Genomic DNA, 12,235 nt, shown 5'->3' with positions numbered 1-12,235 from the left:
TCAGATTTAAAAGAGCTTCAGTAAAAGTTGTTTAGCTTGACAACTTTTTTAAGGTTGTCTTCTCAAGATTACATTACATCATGATTCATGACATCATTTGATGATTTCCTTCTGCTCCCTTTGGGATTCGCTCTGCTGCTTGTAGGATCTGAGCTCGGGACTAGAAAAGACTTCGTACGCTAACCCACCGCTTAAGCAACTTAGCTAACCAGACATGTGTCATAAGAAAGCTTAACATAATGCTTTTATCTTACTGGCATTTTCAATTTTCATTTGTGGTAGCTTAGTCTATGGGAAACTTTGTGTACGTTACCCCACTGTCCGACGCCAACACAAAGTTTCTGGAACAAATGTGTCAAATTAATAGCAATAAAATCCGATAAACCGGATTATTAAGATTGAAGTGATTCACGATTGTCCTAGATACAGTAATTAGTTGACGAAAACAATAGCCGATGATCTACGCATTTATAATGTTTACGTACGTATGTAACGATCATGAGACAGAAAATTCACCTCGTGCAGTGACAACAAATGAGGCCATATCTGCAAATTCTACTTTGAGCAACATTCTTCTTTTCCGAAAGCCACGAATTATCTTGACAGTGAAAAGGGACATATAATTAATCTTTCAGTAAAGAGTCAGTCATGCAACGTGAAATAACAGGCTTTTTTAAGTAATAAACTGTTTGTATTGATTTCACATTAAGTTTCTGTTCTCTTCATCTTGCGATGTCTATGCATTTTGATAAATAAAGATGAATTAAGATCACGGATATAACTTTGTGATTAGAGCATTCGTCTTTAATACGGTAGTTCTGGGGTTCGACACTGTGTTGGATCATACAAAAACGACAATTTTATTTTAAATGCTGTCCAGTCAGAAACTCGGTACTTTTAATAGCAATAAGGTACATACTGCTCTTTGAACACAGTGCATTTGCAAGATTGATTGATTTTTCGCTTTCCAATAATAAAATTAAACTGGATACCCCACTAAACCGGCATTTCATGACGAAAAAAAGTGGTCCGGATTAATGAGGTCTAACTGTGCATGTAAATGATCATTCTCGTCATTGCAAACAATTAACAAATATTGTAAAAATGGATTATTTTCTAAAAATATTTTAAACTTCGGTTATTTTATATCTCTCATAAACCTGTAATATTATAAAACTTTGTTAAACTATTTTTACTTTCAAGATCCTTAATAATTTCCATTTTATTATGTTGAATATTCATGTTTTATATGATGGTCAAACGTCCTAATTAGGTGCACTTTTTTGGAAACTTTCCAATTACAAGTTTGCTTGTCCATCAACTTGCAGTAAGTCACACTTGGGTGGAAGATGGTATCTACCTACACTTAGTAATAATAATATCAACTACTTTTTGTGTAATTAGTAGGGCAACCAAAAGTCAATATGGTCAATTTTTTTTAACCTGCCCAGAATGTTATCAAACAAGCACAAAACAAATTTCAGCTTTGTACGACGTGTGGTAGCCTATAGAAGTTATTAGGTTAAATAAAGTCAAAATGTTACGTTAAGTCAAAATACGGTCAAATTGTTTCTTTAGGTCTTTTTTTAGGTCAAAATCTATTAAACTTGTAATTTTGTAACCATTTTGTAATATTATTCTTCCGTTTTTCTCTTTTCTTGTACCGCAAACAATTCCAGTGCCGCAAATTTTACTTAGAACCAAAGCCACAAAGAGAAGGAAGGCTTTTCAGCGCGTTTGGTGACGTCACGAAGTGACGGCATTGTATTTGAAACTGCAAGTTGTCAATCTTAATACGCAGAAACGAAAAAAAGTCAACACTAGGAAAGCATTTTGTCAATTTTAAATGCAGCTTTAGATTAGAAAGTTGCTGTAGACAGTGTAGAGAGTATCAGTATAGCGTTTTTCAAAATGAGGTCAAAATTTGCATATTTTAAGGTCAAAATTTAAACTTTTTAGGTCAAAAAACTGGTTGCCCTAGTAATTAGCAATTTCCACTGCGATTTTATTGCGGACCAAAAACATCAAAATAGCCGCACTGGTCCCAAAACATACGCCGTGAGTATAGATGTTAAAAAAACGATTCACTCGATTTGCTTCACGAGGCACGTGCCAAATAAACGGAACAGACGATGCATAACTAAATACGATAACGTGCAGCTGCACTTTATGACCATTCTTGGTACCTAACTAACTCAGAAATTAATTAGTCACTCTGGCAAATCTGAAACTTTCTTTGTTTATTACTTTGTATGCCTTATGCTGTTAAGTTGCAATGCCACTAATGGTTCGAATTAAGACTCACTACTTTTTGTTAATATGTATTATGTTTGGTGAAGGTAAGATGCAAATATCGCAAATAGTATTGTCTGCCAGCAATAGAATGGCGTGCTGTTAACATCAAAGTCAATTAATTATCTGCCTCCTAGAATTTCTTGGCATGTGGCCTTTTTTAACGTATTCTGTATTGGTTGACCTTATTCATGAATCATTATCGAATTGCGTTACTTAACCTAATAAAATTGATGAGTACACCAATAGGCTAAGACGATGTTTTTCACCTTTTTACGCAATTTATCGAAGTATTAAAGCGTAATGAAGACAAGTGAGACGTAACACCGGAGAAAAATTAAAACATGTGAGACTTAACAGACTAAGCAAAAACAGAACACGTGGGGACATAACACCTGACAAAAAAGAAAAAATCATCAATAAATAATAAATAGCATTAACATTGCTGCAAAACGTTGCAAAGGAAACAAACAACAACACTAGAGCTATTCACATCAAAAGCTTCGTTGCCCCCTCTAGTCTATTTATATACTTGACATCATTGAATACACGCTTTACTGCAGCAAACAAGCCACTTGCTTCCTTTTCCCAGTTCTATCCTCGAAGGACGTATGACGATTGTGATAGTGAATTGTAATAAGTTATATAATTGGCATTTTAATAAGCGATTGTGTGTTCTCCAGTTTAATGAAATGTAATATTTAGACAGCTGTGTTATACTTGGTTAATCTTGCTATTCAAACATTGAATTACTAAACCGACATACTGACCTATTATATGAATGTTTTCAAGTAGCGTCTCATTTTAGTGTGGCGGTTGTGGTAATCAATTTAAAAGAGTTCTATAATTGGCATTTATTAAGCGATTTGTGTGTCTCCAGTTTGATTCAGTTCAATTCAATATTTGAAGTGTATTTTTTGTAGTAATCCGTTATTCAAACATAGTTCTAAATGGACGTATGACGTAGTGAAGTGTGTCAAGTGGTTTTTGTGTTTAACGGTGCAAAAATCGATAGTTCTTTGTGAAAAAGCTTAGATAAAGTACAACATGGACACGTGTTATACGTGTCATGGTAAAAAGTAGCATAGTATTGTATCGTGTGTATCGTTAGATGGTAGTGGATGGATGTTAGATGGTACTTGTGATAAAAAAAGCTTTGGTGATATAGTACGATGCAAAATGACGTGTTATTTGCTGATTGGCTAATGGTTTTTGGATAAAAGCTTAGGCTTGGTTCAAACCGCTCTCTTCTCTCTTCATTCCGGTTTTATCAGTTTTACCTTTTGAACTATTTATTGTTGAATTGAAGTTATAGTATTTGAAGGTAAAAAGGATGATGGAAATGTTTCTGATGTGATACAACGATATTTCGGACAATATAACAATTAGACCTTATGAATCTGGTCTTGATTTAAAGAAACAATATATAGAAAGCAGGCGTAACGGAGTCAAAGACACAATTGTCTAGGAGTAGGAGTTCTAAACGAAAGACTAATAGCCTTTGGCTTTAGGCCAACCTAAAAACAATCCGCATCGCCATCCCCACATTAGAGTGTATGAAGTTTGATAGTGCTTGTGGTGAAAAACCTCCATGACGTAGAATATGTTACATATTACATATGTTATACGTAGCATGATGCAAGCAACATGTTGGTCGCTGATTGTCTCAGATAAAGGATATAAAAACTTAGGTTTGGTTTAAACACTCTTCTCTCTTTTGCCGTTCTGGCTTATTCATTATTCAATTGAAGATATAGCTCGATTCGGAATAGAAAATGGATCTGAAATTGTTTCTGATATGACTAAGACTATATTTTGGACAATATAACAATTTAGACTTCATGAATATTGTGCTGACTTAAAGAAACAATCAGCGATAAGATATGCAACGGAGTTAAAGATAAAACAGTCAAGGAGTTCTAAAAGAAAAACTAAAGCCTTTGGCTTTAGGCCAACCTAAAACAATCCACATCGCCATCCCCACAGACCTCTGGTATGTTGTAGACAGAAAAAAAATAAATAACGCGTTACGTTAATGAAGTTTTGCCTTCTTCAGCGAGATTTTGTTTTGCTGCGTAAACAAGTTTACCGGTGTCTACCTGGCAAATCTACTTTTTGCGATTACGATTACGATATCATGTTTTGCATTCCAATCGTGAGAGCTTTTATTACTCATCACGATGAAAGGGAAAATGATAAGGCTGAGCGATTTTGAAGTTATAAGGCAGTAAACGCATTAATGCCGGTAGTAGAATTCCTTTAGCGACAAGTACAATCGAGCTTTTCATCCACAATTTGACAGTATACTATAGACCAACTTTTCATGTTTTAAATCGTTAAAGGCTTTGCTATTCTATTTCCTTGTTTAGTGAGTCCACTTTATTAAGTTTTTGTAATGGACATGGACAGAAATAAACTGCTTTATGAAACATATTTAACATATAAAACAAAGGTTTACATTTTAAAAGACACCAAAGAAAAAAAGATAAAACTTTAGTTACGGGAAGAGTCGTGAGTCGTCTCAAGAACACTCAGGTGACCTTCGATTTTTTATTTGCAAACCGCAAAATGCGTACCAAATTCAAGCGTACGTTATTGCTTCTAATCCTGGACAAGATTTGAAAATGTTTTACATGTGATCGAAGACTAAGATTCTCCATTAGTAAATGACATAAAAACTTTTTTAAATTTACCAGCATAGAACGTGCCACAAAAAAGTTCAGACTGCCAACGCAAAACATGTTTTTGGCTTAATATCGATAGCCTGACAAAATAGGCCTACGTTCAGATGAGAAGGTCAGACCACATGCAGTGAGCTTATCTTTAGCATATGGTTAGATGAAAGATAGGTCAACAGAAGGACATAAAAGACGATAATTTATTTTTTGTTTGTTTTTTTATAATGACCGGTGCGCATTTTTTGGGGACAAATCTATGTGCGCCCGATTTAGGATGTTTGGCCATATAAGATGTATTATCTTAAGTCATTTTTATATTTTAAGAAATTTAGTCAACTGATCTCAAATCTTAAACTGTGCTTTAAACTCATTTGACCCGACATAGGCCTACTTGACCTAGTTTTCTAGCGTTGTAGCCTACGTGGTGTCATATATTCAGTGTACGAAGTTAGATGGTAAATAATCTCGGTGACGTAGAATATGTTATATTTGTAGATGTTACAATAAAATACTGTTGGATTCGTATCGGTGTCTCTCTCTGATTGATTGAATATAGCGGTATAAAAATTGAAGCTTGGTTCAAAGCGCCCCCTTCTCTTTTTTCCCTTTCATCATTCAATTCAAGTCAGTAGCTCGATTCGAATATTAAATGGCATGTGAAATTGCTGCTAATGTAGACTAAGTTATATTAAAGGCAACTAAATTGGAAATAAAATTCGGACTTTACGAACGTTGTGCCTACTTAAAGAAACAAGAAGAGATAGCAACGGAGTTGAAAACAAAATAGACAAGGAGTTTTAAAACAACGACTCAAGCCTTTGACTTTAGGTCAACCTAAAACAGTTAACCCCGCCATCACCACAGTCCAATCAAGAAAAAAACTTTAAAAATGCCAATATAATATTCGGGAGCAGAATATGCGTATATGCAATGTAGATGTATCATCCGTAAATACCAAGTACTGATCTCAGTGAGTTATTTCGACACCAACTGGCTGTGGGGATCATGTAGAAACATTGCAATAATTATATATATTGGCATTGCAAAAGTTTTGATTTTTCTCCAGGCAGATAATAATGTGCAAAGCTTGTAGCGTGCTGACGGTAGTTGAAGTATTTCAAGTAGCGTTGTTTTACGGCGTAAAGTTTGAAGTGTACTTGATGAAATGTTTGGATAACGTAGATTCGTAGAATAATAGATAGTACACACATACACGTAGCAACGATAAATTAACATGGCGTTAGCTGATTGGCTGACGTGTATGATATAAAACTTTAAGCTTGGTTAAAATCGTTATGCTGGATGTTCTGGCCGGCGAGGCTCTGCAAGGGCTTGTCCCTTCAGGACTTGCTAGTACTCTTCTCTTCTCTGACTCGTACGAATTGAATTCTTTTCTGAGTTATTCTATTTTGAATAAGTAATTGCTAACAAATTGGGAATTGGAATCATGGTGTAAATATCCTAATTCGGACAAGTTATTCGGACAATATAGCAAATTTGAACTTATGAAGTTGGTGTTGATTTAAGAAGCAATATAGAGACAGTAAACGCAACGGAGTCAAAGACAATCATTAGCGGAGTCAAACAGTCAGACTTGGCTTAGGCCAGTCTAAAACCAATCCACCACCACTAACATTCCCATATGGCATTCAGAAAAGGATGTACGTAGTAGCCTACAATTTAGGTTTTAGACCTGGTACACGAAACCTTTAGCATTTGTGACTTAACCCTATCTACACTAGGTTGTGAATGGTGGTCGGACGATTCAACCCACGGACGATTCAACCTCGGACGATTCAACCCAGGACGATTCAACCCGCGGACGATTCAACCCCCGGATGATTCAACCCATAGACGATTCAACCAATGGACGATTCAACCCACGGACGATTCAATCCCCGGACGATTCAATCCCCGGACGATTCAACCCGCGGACGAATCAACCCCGCGGACGATTCAACCCGCGGACGATTCAACACACGGACCTTTCAACCGACGGACGATTCATCCCACGGACCTTTCAACACACGAACGATTCAACCCACGGACCTTTCACGTACTTATGGCTTAGGTTATTACCAAGTTACTTAGTAGCCAATTGTAAGCTTAACATTCGACAGTCTAGAGTCTAGACTCTAGAGTTAGGCCATCCTGAATAGGCCTGTACGTCGTGGTTAACGGTTATGGTACCATTGCAATCGTACCATTTTTTGTTCGGTTCTAGGTCGATTCAATCCACGGACGAAACAACTCCGGACGATTCAACCCATTTGCAGAAACGTCTACGCAGTTCGTTATAAGGCACGGATGCCTCTTTTACTACTATACCAATAGACATCTTGTGTTGAAATAAAAACACTTTGTAACTAGTAGGCCTGCTTAGCAAAAAATAACTAAAGCCTACACGTCGATTAAAAGTGAAACCTTAGAAACAACTGTTTTTTGATCGAATGAAGATTTCCCGCAAAAAAAGTTTGAATTGGAGAGATCGAACATTTTGAGAATAGTGTAATTCGCTTGTCTCCAGTGAATTTATTATTTTGAAAATAAACGAATAACCTTTCCTATAGAAGAGAGAGAGATTCTGTGTGCTATAATTTTGCTTCTTTCGTTGTGGTTATTTTGAAGTTTATACCTAAACAAAATACGGTACGATTGCAAAGGTACCATAACCCTTAACCACGATGTACATTGTACAGGCCTATTCAGGATGGCCTAACTCTAGAGTCAAGACCAGTGGTTCCCAAACTTTTTCAGCTTGTGGCACACTAGAAAAATTAGTAAACGCTCGCGGCACATTTACAAGAGAAGAAATGTTGCTTTAAAAAATTACCCTAACCTATCGACAATGCAATAATTGGTTTCATCGTCACATGTGCTTATTTCTCAGCTATTGAAGCAGCTAGAAAGCTTTTAAGTCGCATATGCTCGTCTGCATGCCTTATTTTAAATATTTATACAGTTCTTTTCCAAAATTCCAAAAAGATTCGCGGCACACCTGAGAATCTGTGGCGGCACACAGTTTGGGAATCACTGGTCTAGACTCTAGGCTCTAGACTCTAGAGTCTAGCTCTAGAGTCTAGACTGTCCAATATTAAGCTTACAATTGGCTACTAAGTAACTTGCTAATAATTAACCTAAACCATTAGTACGTGAAAGGTCCGTGGGTTGAATCGTCCGCGGTTTGAATCGTCCTGAGTTGAATCGTCCGCGGGTTGAATCGTCCGTGGGTTGAATCATCCGTGGGTTGAATCGTCCGAGATTGAATCATGGTCCTGGGTTGAATCGTCCGTGGGTTGAATCGTCCGGAGTTGAATCGTCCGTGGGTTGAATCAACCTAGAACCCTGAGACACATGCCAGTGATGCCACCGTTACCGCTAGTCGGCTAGTCACTAGTGTATCTGAGAAACATGTCTCGAGGCAGGTGGTTTGTTACGGCCTCAGTACAGTACTCTTACCGGTATGTTGATTGCTGACGCGTGTGAGTACTATCACATTGGTTGCAATTCCGTGGCCTAGCATGCTACCAACTTCGATGAAACTGTTAATTTCTGTAATTTATTTATTATGCAATTGGCTAAATAAAATTCTCACTCTCTCTTTCTCTTGTTATCCTAAGTTAAATGTTATAGGTCTAACACAATAAACTAGCCTAAATCTTCCTTCTAATCTAAATCTAACAGCAATGAACAGCTTCAATAGCTAAAATTAACTTTTTGCATACCCATTCTCCTATCCTAACCGCCTATGTATAACAGCAGGCTACCGGTATGTCACTTACATATGGTGAAATAATCGCTTTGTAAGATGTACTGCTAGGCTAGTAGGCTAATCTACAAATTTACGCTTGTAATTAGTCAATTCCATTTTGGAAACGTTTTAACGCATAGGCTTATGCTTCGTTACACAACAAAGGCAAAGTGCACGTTATGTTACGTATGAATATATAGACCTCTAGGCAGTACAGAGCTAAAAGGTTGTTAGAAGATATTCCGAGAAAACTTGTGGGAACACCATTATAAGTTTGGGAACCATACTTTTCCTTGTCTGTTACTTTTTTCTGTTGAGAAAATTACCAGATACAGTATGGCGAAGGTAGGTCGGGTGCGCTGTTGCGTTGCTGTTACGAAGCTGCGTTGTTGACTCCTTGTCACAGAAGGTTGCTATCGCTGTTCTCTGTCTCCTTCGCTCATATATTAACTGAAAAGAACACAGCATTCTTAATTTAAGACTTTACTCAAACTGATGTCCTGCGCGCAGGCAGTGCAAAAACGAATGGCAGGTAAAGTGAACGAGCATTCGAGCAATGCGAAAATACACACGTGCTGGGAACATCACGAGGGTGCCAACCAACGACAAACCAATAAGTATCCAACGGCCGCTACAACAGTGCTGGCCTTAATTGTCAAAAATTTTGACACCGAGTTAATTAGGCTTTTATCCACCAACATTAACGTAGACTGTAGTCTACCCCCCGGTAGTGCAGTTTGTACGGTGAAACTCGTTGCGAGGCTTGTTCATTCAAAAAAAATTCATCAAAATATCTACATCATCAAATGACAATTCATTCTTTACAATTTCATGAGAGAGAGGCAAGTACTCCTGTTAAATTCAGCTGTTTACCAGGTGCACTGAACAAAGGCAAAAGTTGTTAATGTCTTAACCGGATGCATTACAAAGGTATCATCACTGGGTATTGAACATGGAACCTGGACCACATTATTGCAAGCTCAGTGCTCTAACCACTCAGTTACCAAGGCGACAACTTTGCAAACTCTATGTTTCATTTTTTTGGATTATCTGCAACAAGATTTGTTAACCAAAATCGATACAGAGCAAGGACTTCCATATTTATACTGTGCAAGTGAAATAATGGATACTGTTTTAATAATTTTAATTTTGTGCTATGTTTTACCTTGTTGACTTAGCCGAGTGTTTAGAGTGCTTAGCTAGCAATAAAACATTTTTACCTCTTGTATTTTCCCATTGCAAGGAGTTAAGCATAATGTTGACTTGGACTTTCATGTATGATATTTCCTGTATTACAAGCTGGCTTGGAGCGAATACAGCCAGTATTCTAATACAAATACTCCTATTTTTCTCGAATAAAAATACATTGATTTAAAATGTATTTGAAATGTTTTGGAATACAAACTTTTTTCTGTGAGGGCTGGATTGCTGCGAGATAAACAGCTGTGGGCCGGATGCAAAAGCAGTTACAGGGCCATCCTTAACAGTTGTAGGGCAGCTGTTATTTCCACAGCACGTGGCGGGACGGATGAACCAGCCCGTGGGCCGTAGTTTGGTGACCTCTGCTCTATATGATAGGTCGGCAACCTGCGACTTTTTCATTTCTGTGCTCTGGCTCCTGTGACTAGGAGCCAGCGAGCTCATTTAGGAACACTTAATGTGAATAAATAATGGTGTTTCTTAGTTTCACAATGTAATAATTTAATGCCGTTTTTCTGATTATTTATTATTCAGAATGGTTTATTCCGATGCGGAAAATCGTATATAATTACTAACCAGTGATTTTCGCGAGCATAATGCACATGACTGCTTGCCACTCATGTGATCCTAGGTTTGTTTTTGTTTGAGGTCGCATGTCTTGTATATTGGTCTTTGTTTGGTGATTATGCAGATTGTCATCGTGCTATCGTGCCGTACTATTTTGGAAATGTATGAGTGAATCGGGTGTGTTTGTTTTTATCTGACCATGTACCGATGATTTGTGTTTTCCAGTCAGGTTGACAGTTGACTGCGTTTAAAACAGAATAAACAAGTCAGTTCTACTTTCTTTATTGACCTAATAAAAGAAACGTACTAAAGTTTTTACGTGTAACTGTAAAGCTTTAGTTTAAATAACATATGTAGCATTTGGTTTTTTGTTTTAAGTAGTCAATTAGGTGTTGTGGCTCAGAGTAGGTTTTAGTTTGATGAAAACGAGACCAAATGGCTCTTTCAATGCTAAAGGTTGCCGACTTGTGCTCTATATTGTAGTAAAGTTATAACAACTGAATCTTGAAAAAATAATGAAGTATGGTCAAACGTCACAACTAGGCGCACGTTTTTGGAAACTTTCCGATTACAAGTTAGCTTGTACATCAACTTGCAATAATTCACACTTTGGTGGAAGATGGTACCTACCTACACTTAGTAATAATTAAAGTTTTTAATAACAGAAAATACTTTTCGTGTAATTAGCAATTTGCACTGTGATTTTATTGCGGGCCAAAACCATCAAAATAGCCGTACTGGTCCCCAAAACAGACACGGTGAGTATAGATGTTATATAGAATATAGATGTTTCTGCTCGAATATAATGGATCCATTACTTTAGGATATAAATTGATTGTTGATGCTTAACAGTGCTGTTGCTATTAATATAGACTTTCTAAGAGATAATTCGTTGAATGCAAATGACAATGCAATAGTTGTGTTTGCTCTCTTGCACAGCGTGATTCTATATGCAGTACTAGCCTTAGATGTGGTGTGATCATAGATCATAAAATAAATGATATTAAGGTCTTCAATTTTTTCTCGCTTGATTCTATATTTCAAGCTAGTGTTAAACAGTGTGGTGAAAAAAGGTGGATCGTAAGAAGAAAAATTGAAAATACTTGGATGTAGAGATATATTGCAATACAAGTTCTTTATCAATGTATTCGAATACGAATTCTCTACTTTTTTACGCTATGTATTCGAATACAAATAATATTCAAACTGTATTCATTCGTATTCGAATACCCCAAGCCTGATCACAAGTTCTTTCATCATGCACCTTGCGCGTGATTAATTGTTTCTTTTACATATATTAATAAATACCGTGAAGACGTTTTTTGTGATGTAGGAAAGTAATCAAGATACGCGGAAGTTATGAATTTATACCTGATTCACTATTTCACACTTTAAAAGTACTAAAAGGCACACTACCACTAAATTCTTTGATCCCAAGGTACCAATCAAAATATCTGCAGATGCGTCCGAGGAGGGCATCGGAGCAGTACTCCTGCAGTGGCCTGTGAACGGTTTTATCAGTATATCTTTGGACAGTCCATTGAAGTTGAAAGTGACCATAAGCCACTAATACACTTGTTCAAAAAGCAACTCAACAACTGCCCTTAGAGTGCAACGACTAATGATTAGATTACAAATTTATGACATAACACTAGTCTTTAAACCTGGGAAGTTCATGCATACAGCTGACGCGCTATCAAGAAGTGCTACCAAGCTACAGACATCCTCCACAGTTTCGTTGGTTGAA

The 12,235-nt window shown here is 36.9% G+C and overlaps 2 protein-coding genes across 3 annotated transcripts in view; both read left to right on the top strand.

Moving 5' to 3' along the window:
* Positions 1-4,504: 4,504 nt before the first annotated feature.
* Positions 4,505-7,697, top strand: LOC143461961 (uncharacterized). 2 transcript variants are annotated; one of them, XR_013118110.1, is made up of 3 exons: positions 4,505-6,631; positions 6,713-7,041; positions 7,195-7,697. XR_013118110.1 is itself a non-coding variant. In XM_076959918.1 (3 exons), the coding sequence occupies exons 1-3, from the start codon at positions 6,613-6,615 to the stop codon at positions 7,321-7,323; spliced, it is 462 nt and encodes a 153-aa protein (XP_076816033.1). In that variant the 5' UTR covers positions 4,505-6,612; the 3' UTR covers positions 7,324-7,697. The 2 variants fall into 2 exon arrangements, 1 of the variants encoding a protein (XP_076816033.1); XM_076959918.1 differs by having other exon boundaries at positions 6,713-7,026.
* A 2,843-nt stretch (positions 7,698-10,540) lies between these two features.
* LOC143461960 (symplekin-like) overlaps positions 10,541-12,235 on the top strand; it is an 82,434-nt gene continuing 80,739 nt past the window's right edge. The window contains exon 1 of the mRNA XM_076959917.1: positions 10,541-11,246. The gene's annotated coding sequence lies outside the window, so the exon portion shown is untranslated. The remainder of the gene's footprint in view (positions 11,247-12,235) is intronic.

Source organism: Clavelina lepadiformis, chromosome 6, assembly GCF_947623445.1.
Source record: "Clavelina lepadiformis chromosome 6, kaClaLepa1.1, whole genome shotgun sequence".
Lineage (NCBI taxonomy): Eukaryota > Metazoa > Chordata > Ascidiacea > Aplousobranchia > Clavelinidae > Clavelina > Clavelina lepadiformis.
Note: the sequence above shows the minus strand (reverse complement) of the source record. Positions and strands in the feature narration are given on the sequence as shown.